This window comes from Dendrobates tinctorius, unplaced genomic scaffold (assembly GCF_039654945.1).
Source record: "Dendrobates tinctorius isolate UK_male_01 unplaced genomic scaffold, ASM3965494v1 ptg000049l, whole genome shotgun sequence".
Taxonomy (NCBI): Eukaryota; Metazoa; Chordata; class Amphibia; order Anura; family Dendrobatidae; genus Dendrobates; species Dendrobates tinctorius.
This window is the reverse complement of record NW_027361717.1, coordinates 3,818,709-3,834,770: the sequence shown is the minus strand read 5'-3', so window position 1 is coordinate 3,834,770 and position 16,062 is coordinate 3,818,709. Positions and strand designations below refer to the sequence as shown.

At 41.2% G+C, this 16,062-nt stretch overlaps 1 protein-coding gene across 3 annotated transcripts in view; it reads right to left on the bottom strand.

Moving 5' to 3' along the window:
* ALKAL2 (ALK and LTK ligand 2) overlaps positions 1-15,792 on the bottom strand; it is a 144,100-nt gene extending 128,308 nt beyond the window's left edge. For 2 of the 3 annotated variants that reach the window (XM_073576439.1, XM_073576441.1), the window contains exon 1: positions 13,956-15,792. In XM_073576439.1, the coding sequence (XP_073432540.1) occupies positions 13,956-14,208 (253 nt within the window). In that variant the 5' untranslated portion in view covers positions 14,209-15,792. The remainder of the gene's footprint in view (positions 1-13,955) is intronic. The other variant, XM_073576440.1, reaches the window with a different exon arrangement.
* Positions 15,793-16,062: the final 270 nt, after the last annotated feature.

Genomic DNA, 16,062 nt, shown 5'->3' with positions numbered 1-16,062 from the left:
TTGTGACAAGGGGAGATGGCCTACCATGTGGCTTTTTAAAACACTTAAGTCCTCATTCATTGGCTAATTCATGTCACATGGGCACCGTCAATTAATCACAGGTGATTCTCATTTGTGATTTACCACAGGAGAGTCAAAATGTGTTTCCATACTAATGTAATGTAAAGGGGCCAATACCAGAGTCAAAAGCTTTAGGATTTTCCATTTTTCCCTCCCATTGTTTTTTTTTTTTTTAAATTGTTTATAATTTGGTCTTTTGTATGTAACACGAGTGCTCTGCACAAAAAAAAACTTTTTCACTTGATTAACTTTTTTCAGGAGATATTCCGCATCGTCTTAAACTTCATGGGTGCCAATAACGATGAGCAGGATTGTATGTCTCAAAAATGATGCTGAAGTAAAGTTGACATGTAGGAAATGTTATTTATTAACGATTCTGTGTGACATAACTCTCTGGTTTAAGGGCATAAAAATTGAAAATGGCAAAGTTTTCCCCAAATGTCTGATTTTTTTCAGAATCAGTGGGATCCATTGTTGCGTTCCAAGGTTATTCTCACATAAAGTGACATTGCTCAGAATTGTAAAATTTGGAAAGCTCATGAAGAAGAAAAAGAGTCAGTGATAAGCGGTCATAGAGGAGCGCTTAGGAAGCAACCCAGGGGCAGACAAAAATGTCAGGTCCCCACCGCAGCTCCAGCCGAAAACCTCCAATGGAGGATAGGAGCAATGAGAAAATGGAAACGGTCTTGGGAGCGCAGGAAAGAGACTCAGACAAGAGATGGGGTTAAACCACAACGCGTTTCGACGGAGAATCCGTCTTCATCAGGTGGAAGTTTCCACCTGATGAAGACGGATTCTCCGTCAAAACGCGTTGTGGCTTAACCCCATCTCTAGTCTGAGTCTCTTTGCTGCGCTCCCAAGACTGTTTCCATTTTCTCAATGAAGAAGAAAAAGGGCTTGGGAGATAAAGGGGTTAAGATGCGCCGGCTGGAAGAGTGTCATTCTGGCCGCTTATTGGCGCCCCTGTCACATGATCGTGTTGGATGGTGAATGGTGACTAGTGTTGAGCATTCCGATACCGCAAGTATCGGGTATCGGCCGATACTTGCTGTATCGGAATTCCGATACCGACTTCCGATATTTTTTCAATATCGGAAGTCGGCATCGGAATCGGAAGTTCAGTTGATTGACAGCCTGACGTCATCATGATGCGCGGTGTGTGCGCATCATGATGCGCCGTCATTTCGGGCCTTCCGGGGGTCTCTGCCGGCCTGCCGGGGGGCTGTGTGGACTGCCCGGGGTCTGTACCGGCCTGCCGGGGGGCTGTGCCGGCCTGCCGGTGGTCTGTGCACCCTGTGGGGGTCTGTACCAGCCTGCCGGGGGGCTGTGCTGATGTCCGGGGGTCTGTGCAAGCATCGTCCGATGGGACTACAAGTCCCATCTGGCGATGCCTGCTACCATGACAGTGACTGACACATTAGCCAATGATGGGACAGTAGTAGTCCCATCATCCGGCTAATGTGTTAAATGTTAAAAAAAAAAAAAAAAAAATACTACATACATACTACATGCTACATACATACTACATGCTACATACATACTACAACATACCACATACATACTACATACATACTACATACATAACACATATATACTACATGCTACATACATACTACATGCTACATATATACTGCATGCATACTACATACATACATACTACATATATACTACATGCATGCTACATACATACTACATGCTACATACATACTACATATATACTACATGCATGCTACATACATACTACATGCTACATACATACTACATACATACCACATACATACTACATACATACTACATACATAACACATATATACTACATGCTACATACATACTACATGCTACATATATACTACATGCATACTACATACATACATACTACATATATACTACATGCATGCTACATACATACTACATGCTACATACATACTACATATATACTACATGCATGCTACATACATACTACATGCTACATACATACTACATACATACTACATATATACTACATGCATGCTACATATATACTACATGCTACATACATACCACATACATACTACATACATACTACATACATAACACATATATACTACATGCTACATACATACTACATGCTACATAGATACTACATGCATACTACATACATACATACTACATATATACTACATGCATGCTACATACATACTACATGCTACATACATACTACATATATACTACATGCATGCTACATACATACTACATGCTACATACATACTACATACATACTACATATATACTACATGCATGCTACATATATACTACATGCTACATACATACCACATACATACTACATACATACTACATGCTACATACATACTACATATATACTACATGCATGCTACATACATACTGCATGCTACATACATACTACATACATACTACATATATACTACATGCATGCTACATACATACTACATGCTACATACATACCACATACATACTACATACATACTACATGCTACATACATACTACATATATACTACATGCATGCTACATACATACTGCATGCTACATACATACTACATACATACTACATATATACTACATGCATGCTACATACATACTACATGCTACATACATACTACATATATACTACATACATACTACATACATACTACATGCTACATACATACCACATATATACTACATGCATGCTACATACATACTACATGCTACATACATACTACATATATACTACATGCATGCTACATACATACTACATGCTACATACATACTACATATATACTACATGCATGCTACATACATACTACATGCTACATACATACTACATACATACTACATACACTCACTGGCCACTTTATTAGGTACACCTGTCCAACTGTGTGTTAAGACTTAATTTCTAATCAGCCAATCACATGGCGGCAACTCAGTGCATTTAGGCATGTAGACATGGTCAAGACAATCTCCTGCAGTTCAAACCGAGCATCAGTATGGGGAAGAAAGGTGATTTGAGTGCCTTTGAACGTGGCATGATTGTTGGTGCCAGAAGGGCTGGTCTGAGAATTTCAGAAACTGCTGATCTACTGGGATTTTCACGCACAACCATCTCTAGGGTTTACAGAGAATGGTCCGAAAAAGAAAAAAAATCCAGTGAGCGGCAGTTCTGTGGCCGGAAATGCCATGTTGATGCCAGAGGTCAGAGGAGAATGGGCAGACTGGTTCGAGCTGATAGAAAGGCAACAGTGACTCAAATTGCCACCCGTTACAACCAAGGTAGGCAGAAGAGCATCTCTGAACGCACAGTGCGTCGAACTTTGAGGCAGATGGGCTACAGCAGCAGAAGACCACACTGGGTACCACTCCTCTCAGCTAAGAACAGGAAACTGAGGCTACAATTTGCACAAGCTCATCAAAATTGGACAGTAGAAGATTGGAAAAACGTTGCCTGGTCTGATGAGTCTCGATTTCTGCTGCGATATTCGGATGGTAGGGTCAGAATTTGGCGTAAACAACATGAAAGCATGGATCCATCCTGCCTTGTATCAACGGTTCAGGCTGGTGGTGGTGGTGTCATGGTGTGGGGAATTTTTTCTGGGCACTCTTTGGGCCCCTTGGTACCAATTGAGCATCGTTGCAACGCCACAGCCTACCTGAGTATTGTTGCTGACCATGTCCATCCCTTTATGACCACAATGTACCCAACATCTGATGGCTACTTTCAGCAGGATAATGCGCCATGTCATAAAGCTCGAATCATCTCAGATTGGTTTCTTGAACATGACAATGAGTTTACTGTACTCAAATGGCCTCCTCAGTCACCAGATCTCAATCCAATAGAGCATCTTTGGGATGTGGTGGAACGGGAGATTCGCATCAGGGATGTGCAGCCGACAAATCTGCGCCAACTGTGTGATGCCATCATGTCAATATGGTCCAAAATCTCTGAGGAATGCTTCCAGCACCTTGTTGAATCTCTGCCACGAAGAATTGAGGCAGTTCTGAAGGCAAAAGGGGGTCCAACCCCTTACTAGCATGGTGTACCTAATAAAGTGGCCAGTGAGTGTATATACTACATGCATGCTACATATATACTACATGCTACATACATACCACATACATACTACATACATACTACATGCTACATACATACTACATATATACTACATGCATGCTACATACATACTGCATGCTACATACATACTACATACATACTACATATATACTACATGCATGCTACATACATACTACATGCTACATACATACCACATACATACTACATACATACTACATGCTACATACATACTACATATACTGTATACTACATGCATGCTACATACATACTGCATGCTACATACATACTACATACATACTACATATATACTACATGCATGCTACATACATACTGCATGCTACATGCATGCTACATACATACTACATGCTACATACATACCACATATATACTACATACATACTACATACAATACATTCATACAATACATACAGTGGGGCAAAAAAGTATTTAGTCAGTCAGCAATAGTGCAAGTTCCACCACTTAAAAAGATGAGAGGCGTCTGTAATTTACATCATAAGTAGACCTCAACTATGGGAGACAAACTGAGAAAAAAAATCCAGAAAATCACATTGTCTGTTTTTTTTTCATTTTATTTGCATATTATGGTGGAAAATAAGTATTTGGTCAGAAACAAGCAATCAAGATTTCTGGCTCTCACAGACCTGTAACTTCTTCTTTAAGAGTCTCCTCTTTCCTCCACTCATTACCTGTAGTAATGGCACCTGTTTAAACTTGTTATCAGTATAAAAAGACACCTGTGCACACCCTCAAACAGTCTGACTCCAAACTCCACTATGGTGAAGACCAAAGAGCTGTCAAAGGACACCAGAAACAAAATTGTAGCCCTGCACCAGGCTGGGAAGACTGAATCTGCAATAGCCAACCAGCTTGGAGTGAAGAAATCAACTGTGGGAGCAATAATTAGAAAATGGAAGACATACAAGACCACTGATAATCTCCCTCGATCTGGTGCTCCACGCAAAATCCCACCCCGTGGGGTCAGAATGATCACAAGAACGGTGAGCAAAAATCCCAGAACCACGCGGGGGGACCTAGTGAATGAACTGCAGAGAGCTGGGACCAATGTAACAAGGCCTACCATAAGTAACACACCACGCCACCATGGACTCAGATCCTGCAGTGCCAGACGTGTCCCACTGCTTTAGCCTGTACATGTCCGGGCCCGTCTGAAGTTTGCTAGAGAGCATTTGGATGATCCAGAGGAGTTTTGGGAGAATGTCCTATGGTCTGATGAAACCAAACTGGAACTGTTTGGTAGAAACACAACTTGTCGTGTTTGGAGGAAAAAGAATACTGAGTTGCATCCATCAAACACCATACCTACTGCAAAGCATGGTGGTGGAAACATCATGCTTTGGGGATGTTTCTCTGCAAAGGGGCCAGGACGACTGATCCGGGTACATGAAAGAATGAATGGGGCCATGTATCATGAGATTTTGAGTGAAAACCTCCTTCCATCAGCAAGGGCATTGAAGATGAAACGTGGCTGGGTCTTTCAACATGACAATGATCCAAAGCACACCGCCAGGGCAACGAAGGAGTGGCTTCGTAAGAAGCATTTCAAGGTCCTGGAGTGGCCTAGCCAGTCTCCAGATCTCAACCCTATAGAAAACCTTTGGAGGGAGTTGAAAGTCCGTGTTGCCAAGTGAAAAGCCAAAAACATCACTGCTCTAGAGGAGATCTGCATGGAGGAATGGGCCAACATACCAACAACAGTGTGTGGCAACCTTGTGAAGACTTACAGAAAACGTTTGACCTCTGTCATTGCCAACAAAGGATATATCACAAAGTATTGAGATGAAATTTTGTTTCTGACCAAATACTTATTTTCCACCATAATATGCAAATAAAATGAAAAAAAAACAGACAATGTGATTTTCTGGATTTTTTTTTCTCAGTTTGTCTCCCATAGTTGAGGTCTACCTATGATGTAAATTACAGACGCCTCTCATCTTTTTAAGTGGTGGAACTTGCACTATTGCTGACTGACTAAATACTTTTTTGCCCCACTGTACATAGACATACAGTACATATAACATAGAGTAACATACTTACCAATACTTGTCACATTGTTCCCCGAAGCCATTGTCTTTTACGGAATAAATATTAACATAACAAACCACAAAAATACTCACCCACGATCCGAAGCAGTCCACGAGTGTGTCCCACGACGATCTTGGGTAGAGAACTGCAGCATCAGCTGTTGCTGCCGTTCTCTACAGGCTGCAGGAATCCAATGACGGAAGGTAGGTATCCTTCCGCACTGTATTCCTCCGCCACTTAAAAAAAAAAAGTCCCTAGTCTCACTTTATGCCATTGCTGTGTGGGAAATTCCCACGCAGCAATGGCATAAAGTGAGACTAGGAATTTTTTTTTTTTTTTAAGTGGGGGAGGAATACAGTGCGGAAGGATACCTACCTTCCGTCATTGGATTCCTGCAGCCCGTAGAGAACGGCAGCAACAGCTGATGCTGCAGTTCTCTACCCAAGATCGTCGTGGGACACACTCGTGGACAGCTTCGGATCGTGGGTGAGTATTTTTGTGGTTTGTTATGTTAATATTTATTCCGTAAAAGACAATGGCTTCGGGGAACAATGTGACAAGTATTGGTAACTATGTTACTCTATGTTATATGTACTGTATGTCTATGTATGTATTGTATGAATGTATTGTATGTAGTATGTATGTAGTATATATGTGGTATGTATGTAGCATGTAGTATGTATGTAGTATGTATGTAGCATGCATGTAGCATGCAGTATGTATGTAGCATGCATGTAGTATATATGTAGTATGTATGTAGCATGTAGTATGTATGTGGTATGTATGTAGCATGTAGCATGTATGTAGCATGCATGTAGTATGTATGTAGTATGTATGTAGCATGTAGTATGTATGTAGCATGCATGTAGTATATATGTAGTATGTATGTAGCATGTAGTATGTATGTAGCATGCATGTAGTATATATGTAGTATGTATGTAGCATGTAGTATGTATGTAGTATATATGTAGTATGTATGTAGCATGTAGTATATATGTAGTATGCATGTTGCATGTAGTATATATGTAGTATGCATGTTGCATGCATGTAGTATATATGTAGTATGTATGTAGTATATATGTTGCATGTAGTATATATGTAGTATGCATGTTGCATGCATGTAGTATATATGTAGTATGCATGTTGCATGTAGTATATATGTAGTATGCATGTTGCATGCATGTAGTATATATGTAGCATGCAGTATGTATGTAGTATATATGTAGTATGTATGTTGCATGTAGTATATATGTAGTATGCATGTTGCATGCATGTAGTATATATGTAGTATGTATGTTGCATGTAGTATACAGTGGGGAAAAAAAGTATTTAGTCAGTCAGCAATAGTGCAAGTTCCACCACTTAAAAAGATGAGAGGCGTCTGTAATTTACATCATAGGTAGACCTCAACTATGGGAGACGAACTGAGAAAAAAAAATCCAGAAAATCACATTGTGTTTTTTTTTCATTTTATTTGCATATTATGGTGGAAAATAAGTATTTGGTCAGAAACAAAATTTCATCTCAATACTTTGTGATATATCCTTTGTTGGCAATGACAGAGGTCAAACGTTTTCTGTAAGTCTTCACAAGGTTGCCACACACTGTTGTTGGTATGTTGGCCCATTCCTCCATGCAGATCTCCTCTAGAGCAGTGATGTTTTTGGCTTTTCGCTTGGCAACACGGACTTTCAACTCCCTCCAAAGGTTTTCTATAGGGTTGAGATCTGGAGACTGGCTAGGCCACTCCAGGACCTTGAAATGCTTCTTACAAAGCCACTCCTTCGTTGCCCTGGTGGTGTGCTTTGGATCATTGTCATGTTGAAAGACCCAGCGACGTTTCATCTTCAATGCCCTTGCTGATGGAAGGAGGTTTGCACTCAAAATCTCACGATACATGGCCCCATTCATTCTTTCATGTACCCGGATCAGTCGTCCTGGCCCCTTTGCAGAGAAACAGCCCCAAAGCATGATGTTTCCACCACCATGCTTTACAGTAGGTATGGTGTTTGATGGATGCAACTCAGTATTCTTTTTCCTCCAAACACGACAAGTTGTGTTTCTACCAAACAGTTCCAGTTTGGTTTCATCAGACCATAGGACATTCTCCCAAAACTCCTCTGGATCATCCAAATGCTCTCTAGCATACTTCAGACGGGCCCGGACATGTACAGGCTTAAGCAGTGGGACACGTCTGGCACTGCAGGATCTGAGTCCATGGTGGCGTAGTGTGTTACTTATGGTAGGCCTTGTTACATTGGTCCCAGCTCTCTGCAGTTCATTCACTAGGTCCCCCCGCGTGGTTCTGGGATTTTTGCTCACCGTTCTTGTGATCATTCTGACCCCACGGGGTGGGATTTTGCGTGCAGCACCAGATCGAGGGAGATTATCAGTGGTCTTGTATGTCTTCCATTTTCTAATTATTGCTCCCACAGTTGATTTCTTCACTCCAAGCTGGTTGCTATTGCAGATTCAGTCTTCCCAGCCTGGTGCAGGGCTACAATTTTGTTTCTGGTGTCCTTTGACAGCTCTTTGGTCTTCACCATAGTGGAGTTTGGAGTCAGACTGTTTGAGGGTGTGCACAGGTGTCTTTTTATACTGATAACAAGTTTAAACAGGTGCCATTACTACAGGTAATGAGTGGAGGAAAGAGGAGACTCTTAAAGAAGAAGTTACAGGTCTGTGAGAGCCAGAAATCTTGATTGCTTGTTTCTAACCAAATACTTATTTTCCACCATAATATGCAAATAAAATGAAAAAAAAACAGACAATGTGATTTTCTGGATTTTTTTTCCTCAGTTTGTCTCCCATAGTTGAGGTCTACCTATGATGTAAATTACAGACGCCTCTCATCTTTTTAAGTGGTGGAACTTGCACTATTGCTGACTGACTAAATACTTTTTTGCCCCACTGTATATGTAGTATGTATGTAGTATATATGTTGCATGTAGTATATATGTAGTATGCATGTTGCATGCATGTAGTATATATGTAGTATGTATGTTGCATGTAGTATATATGTAGTATGTATGTTGCATGTAGTATATATGTAGTATGCATGTTGCATGTAGTATATATGTAGTATGCATGTTGCATGCATGTAGTATATATGTAGTATGTATGTTGCATGTAGTATATATGTAGTATGTATGTTGCATGTAGTATATATGTAGTATGTATGTTGCATGTAGTATATATGTAGTATGAATGTAGCATGTATGTAGTATGTATGTAGCATGTATGTAGTATGTAGTATGCATGTTGTATGTATGTAGCATGTAATTTTTTTTTTTTTTTTACTTTCAACACATTAGCCGGATGATGGGACTACTACTGTCCCATCATTGGCTAATGTGTCAATCACTGTCATGGTAGCAGGCATCGACCGATGGGACTTGTAGTCCCATCGGACGATGCCTGCACAGACCCCCGAAGCCTGCACAGCCCCCCGGAGCCTGCACAGCCCCCCGGCAGGCCGGCACAGCCCCCCGGCAGGCCGGCACAGCCCCCCGGAGCCTGCACAGCCCCCCGGCAGGCCAGCACAGACCACCGGAGCCTGCACAGACTCCCCGGCAGGCCGGCACAGCCCCCCGGCAGGCCGGCACAGACCACCGGAGCCTGCACAGACCCCCTGGCAGGCCGGCACAGCCCCCCGAAAGGCCCGTACAGACCCCAGAGAGGCTGTACAAGGGAAAAACAGGATTTTTCTTATTCCGATACCGGAAGTCCCATAGACTTGAATGGGACTTCAGGTATCGGAATCGGCGATACCGATACTTTTTTTTAAGATCGGCCGATCCATTCCGATCCGATACTTTGAAGTATCGGACGGTATCGCTCAACTCTAATGGTGACCATGGATGGTCAGGACTGTCATTAAGATCCTCCTGTGAACACCTGCCCATGCTATGTACAGCAGAAACGATCAGACAATTGCAGCTTCAAGTCTCTTAAGAGGACTATAGTAATAAGTGAAGAAGAAAGTTTTAATAAATATAACCCCCGACAAATGTTCAAATCACCCCCATTGAAAACAAAACAATAAAAAAAACACATAGTAGATATTTCTGCATTCAGAAATGTAGTATATATATATATAAAAATAGAATCACTAATATAAAAAATAAATGATAAATGTTTGGTATCTGTGTACTGATAATGAGCTGGGGAATCATATTGCCAGGTTAGTTTTACCATACAGTGAAGTTGGTAAAAAAAAAACCCAAAAAACAATCGTGGGATTGCACTTTTTTTTGGCAGTTTCATAGCACTTGGAATTTTTTTTCCCGTTTTCCAGTACACTATATGGTAAAATCAATGGTGCCATTAAAACACATCCCGCAAAAAACAAGCCCTCATATGGCCATATTTACGGAATATAAAAAGTTATGGCTCTAGGAAGAAGGGGAGGAAAAAAAACAAAAATGAAAAATGGAAAGTGACCATGGCGTGAAATGGTTAATTGAGGACTATTTTTTAATTCTACAGATTACTGCTCTTCGGTGACTGGTCTCCTAGGGAAGGAGTGAAGCGCTTATAAGCACTTTTCTATAAAGCTTGTAAATGCTGCTCTGAAGCTGCCTAGATCTCTGCATTCCCCTGTACTGCCTCCTCTTACCATATAGGAGAGCACATATTCTGGGCCAGCAGTGGACCAATGCCACTCTCCCGAACTGTAAATCATCAGAAGTGCACTGAGCTTTGACAAGCAGGAAGCCAGGAGTCAGGGCAGCGGTGTGCTCCTGAAAAGGATGAGAAAGCCCCTTTAATTTCTTGTTATATCTTGCAATCTATAGTGGTTAGAGCTTCATTTTCCTGATATAAAGCTAGAACCACCACTAGGGGGAGCTCAGGAGTGTACTGCATACTGTTCATTGATTAAACGCAATAATATAATGGTCAACTACTAATCCCACCTAGTGATGGCTGCGAGAGGCTTCCCCCATGTGTGATGTGTGTAAAAGGGGGCTCAGTTCAATATCTAAGCTGTCCTATTTGCCTTTGTGGCTTATGCACAGATGCAGAAAGCCACCGGTTTAGCTTATGAATTCATCTTGACAACCAGCAGCCTAATGAATGCCAGCCAGCCCCCTTCAGTCTTTGGCAGAAAATTTTGATGCAAAATGCTGCACCTAGATTTAGAATGTTCTACATTGCTACCTCCCAGAATTGGAATTGCAAACCATCCAAACGTATTAGAACAGAGTTTTTTTTTATAATCACCTTTTTATTGGGGGGTGGGGGAGTTCTAAAAAAAATTCCAAATTAATGAAATACACATTGATTTCTACCAGAATAATGATTAAAGACCTGGTATGCTCAAATGGGGCAATTGGGTGCTCCACTTCTGGGTATAAATATAGTATAGTATTTTAGATAGATAGATAGATAGATAGATAAATTGATAGATAGATAGATAGATAGATAATAGATGATTGATTGATTGATCGATAGATAGATAGATACATAATACATGGATAGAAATATAGATAATAGATAGATAGAGATAGATGATAGATAATAGACAGATAAATTACATGTCTGATAAAAAAAGTAATGTGGCCCTCCTGTCAGCCTAACAGAAGACTGTGAGCCACTGTATGGCAGCCTGTAGTCTGTTTCCCTCTGGTTTTACACTTACCGCATTTTTTTGCGGTCCGTTTTTGCGGGCCGTATAGCTGTATTTTTTGTGGTGTACCACAATAACGGGCCGCAAAAAAGATTGCAGATCGCCAAGTTTTTTTTTTCCAATACTACGGTGCACCATGTAATTTTTGTGGGCCAATTTTGCGGCCCTATAGAAATCTATTGAGGCCACAACATCAGGCCCGCAAAAATACGGTAAGTGTAAAACCAGCCTAAGCAGCAGCCGGAATCCTTGTCACTGGGGCATCGGTAAGCACCCAGACAATATAGATCGATCCCATCATATCGTAGAACTCAGCACAGCTAATACATATGATATCACAATTCATACTTATAGAGGAACACTAGGAACATTACTGAGCATTCATTCTAGGATTCCAGAACACATTTAGAGCAATAATCCTGTTGTAAAGTGCAATATCCAAATAGCATACTTGGCTCCATGAGACATGTAACACACAAGGAGCGCTCTGTATATATACAGGCTGGAGCAAGTGCGAGATACACAGCCTGCAGGCCCAGTCCACAACACAGGGGCAGCGCTGCTCACTACAGCCACTGCAGCCAGATCCCAGCTCCGCACACTGGCTACATTCTCAGGAGTGTACAGACAGATATGACATCCCATTATCTATCTATCTATCTATCTATCTATCTATCTATCATCTATCTATCTAGTATCTATCTATCTATTATCGATCTATTATTTATCTATCTAGTATCTATCTATCTATCTATCTATTATCTATCTATCTATTATCTATCTATCTAGTATCTATCTATCTATTATCTATCTATCCCATATCTATCTGTCTATCTATCTATCATTCTATCTATCTATCTATTATCTATCATCTATCTATTATCTATCTATTATCTATCTAGTATCTATCTATCTATCATCTATTTATCTATCTATCTATCTATTATCTATCTAGTATCTATCTATCTATCTATCTATCTATCATCTATCTATCTATTTATCTATCTATCTATTATCTATCTATCTATTATCTATCTAGTATCTATCTATCTATCTATTTATCTATCATCTATCTATCTATTATCTATCTGTTATCTATCTATCTATTATCTATCATATATATATATATCATCTATCCTCTATCTATTATCTATCTATCTATCATATATCTATCCCATATCTATCTATCTATCTATCTATCATCTATCTATTATCTATCATCCATCTATTATCTATCTATCTATTATCTTTTCATCTATTATCTATCTATCTATCTATCTATTATCTATCATCTATCTATTATCTAGTATCTATCATACATCTATTATCTATCTATCTATTATCTATCATCTATCTATCTATTATCTATCATCCATCTATTATCTATCTATCTATTATCTATCTATCTATTATCTATGATCCATCTATTATCTATCTATCTATTATATATCATCTATCTAACTATTATCTATCATCCATCTATTATCTATCTATCTATCTATCTATCTATCTATCTATCTATTATCTATCATCTATCTATCTATTATCTATCATCTATCTATCTATCTATCTATTATCTATCATCTATCTATTATCTATCTATCTATTATCTATCATCTATCTATTATCTATTATCTATCATCTATCTATCTATTATCTATCATCCATCTATTATCTATCTATTATCTATCATCCATCTATTATCTATCTATCTATTATCTATCATCTATCTATCTATCTATCTATCTATCTATCTATCTATCTATTATCTATCATCTATCTATCTATTATCTATCATCTATCTATCTATCTATCTATCTATCTATCATCTATCTATCTATCTCTCTTTCTCTCTCATTCTATCTATATCTACATGTGTAATTAGGTGCATATCTCCCCCAGGTAGTTAGCAAAACTTCCTATCAAAGATATCAAATCCAAAAACGTAGGCAGCACATCCAAAATAGTGAAAAAGAGAAGATACTGTATTCACCAACCCCCCTGTCCTTCCATTTTCGCTATTTTGGATGTGCTGCCTCCTTTTTTGGATCTATATAACATATATACAGTACATGGAGAATATAGACACACAATCAGAAGTACCAAGCAAAACTCTTGGCACAGAAAGTTCTCACCTACTCTCTGCTCCTGGTAAGCCCCATATTCGATGTCCTCCTTGTCCTCAGGGTAATTCTCCTGCTTGGAGAGGTCCTGCACCCTGCTGTCTTCTATGTTATTATACCTTTTAAAGTCTTTGATGATTTTCATAATAAAACTGAGCAGGTTCTTATCAGTCACATTGCTGGAGTCAGTCCTGCCTTTGCAGAATCCAGGGGAAAGCAATAGAAGTGCAATAATCAGCAGAGCAGAGCCCATGATATCCCTCATATGTATCTCATCCAGTAGATCTGTAAGGAGCTTCTTGGAGTTGGAATAAAACAAAAAAAAAAAGAAAAAGAGCTGTATCAGTATAAAGCAGAATCTCAGTGTAATCACACTCCACACACAGGGCTACCTGATCTGCAGCTGCTTCTGGTCCCTGCTCCCCCTTCCTTGGTGTAGATACACTAGCAGCCTCCTGCTGATAGGGAGGAAGTTTGCAGCTGCCCTGGAGAACTGTCAGTCTCTGTGCACCATGCCAGTTACTCTGATGACTCTTTTATAGTTTTGCTTGTCCATCAGGTGGCTGCAGCTTATAATATCGAATTGAATGTGGGAGGAAAAAGTCAATTTGGAAGAGCGATTTATGCAGGCAGGTCCCTTAGATCGTCAGTTGGGCAGGCAGATCCCCGATCTTCAGCTGGTCAGGAAGGTCCCCTTATCTTCAGCTGGGCAGGCAGGTCTCCCTGATCTTCAGCTGGTCAGGAAGGTCCCCTTATCTTCAGCTGGGCAGGAAGGTCTCCTTATCTTCAGCTGGTCAGGAAGGTCCCCTTATCTTCAGCTGGGCAGGCAGGTCTCCCTGATCTTCAGCTGGGCAGGCAGGTCTCCCTGATCTTCAGCTGGGCAGGCAAGTCTCCCTGATCTTCAGCTGGGCAGGAAGGTCCCCTAATATTCAGCTGGGCAGGAAGGTCCCCTTATATTCAGCTGGGCAGGAAGGTCCCCTGATCTTCAGTTGGGCAGGAAGGTCCCCCAGATCTTCGGCTGGGCAGGAAGGTCCCCTTATCTTCAGCTGGGCAGGAAGGTCCCCTGATCTTCAGTTGGGCAGGAAGGTCCCCCAGATCTTCAGCTGGGCAGGAAGGTCCCCTTATCTTCAGCTGGGCAGGAAGGTCTCCTTATCTTTAGCTGGTCAGGAAGGTCCCCTTATCTTCAGCTGGGCAGGCAGGTCTCCCTGATCTTCAGCTGGGCAGGCAGGTCTCCCTGATCTTCAGCTGGGCAGGCAGGTCTCCCTGATCTTCAGCTGGGCAGGCAGGTCTCCCTGATCTTCAGCTGGGCAGGAAGGTCCCCTAATATTCAGCTGGGCAGGAAGGTCCCCTTATATTTAGCTGGGCAGGAAGGTCCCCTGATCTTCAGTTGGGCAGGAAGGTCCCCCAGATCTTCGGCTGGGCAGGAAGGTCCCCTTATCTTCAGCTGGGCAGGAAGGTCCCCTGATCTTCAGCTGGGCAGGAAGGTCCCCTGATCTTCAGTTGGGCAGGAAGGTCCCCCAGATCTTCAGCTGGGCAGGAAGGTCCTCTTATATTCAGCTGGGCAGGCAGGTTTCCCAGATCTTCAGCTGGTCAGGATGGTCCCTCTGATCTTCTGCTGGGCAGGCAGCTCCCTCACTTCTTATCCTCTCTCATAGCAGACGTAGGAGCAGTCCCTTGTGGCTCATCTCCTGCTCCAGCCTTTAATTAGCAATCCCCAGGAAAACCCATTGCTGTATTCCCGATCATCACACCTCATGTGCAGGAGACACATCTTCTCAGAGGTCTCATTTTACACCAGTCTTTCCAGCAGCTGCAACTTTTTCTTCAAGGAGAATATTACTGGAAACCACTAAAGGGTCCATCCTATAATTCACACATTTCCTACAGATCCAGAAGTTTCATTCCTGGAGATGCATTAGCTTAATGCTGCTGATTGCTGGGATGTGAGATGCTGTAATGGGCAGAAGCTGCACTGAGCGGATGGGCCACCCTGCAAGGTGGCAGGAGGCACACACAATACTCCTTGCCCCTGCCAGGTCTATAGGGGAAGGATGCAGAAATCTGAGCTGCCTGAACTTTTCTATTTGCTTTATTCTGTGTGTTTACCACTCCCAGCCAA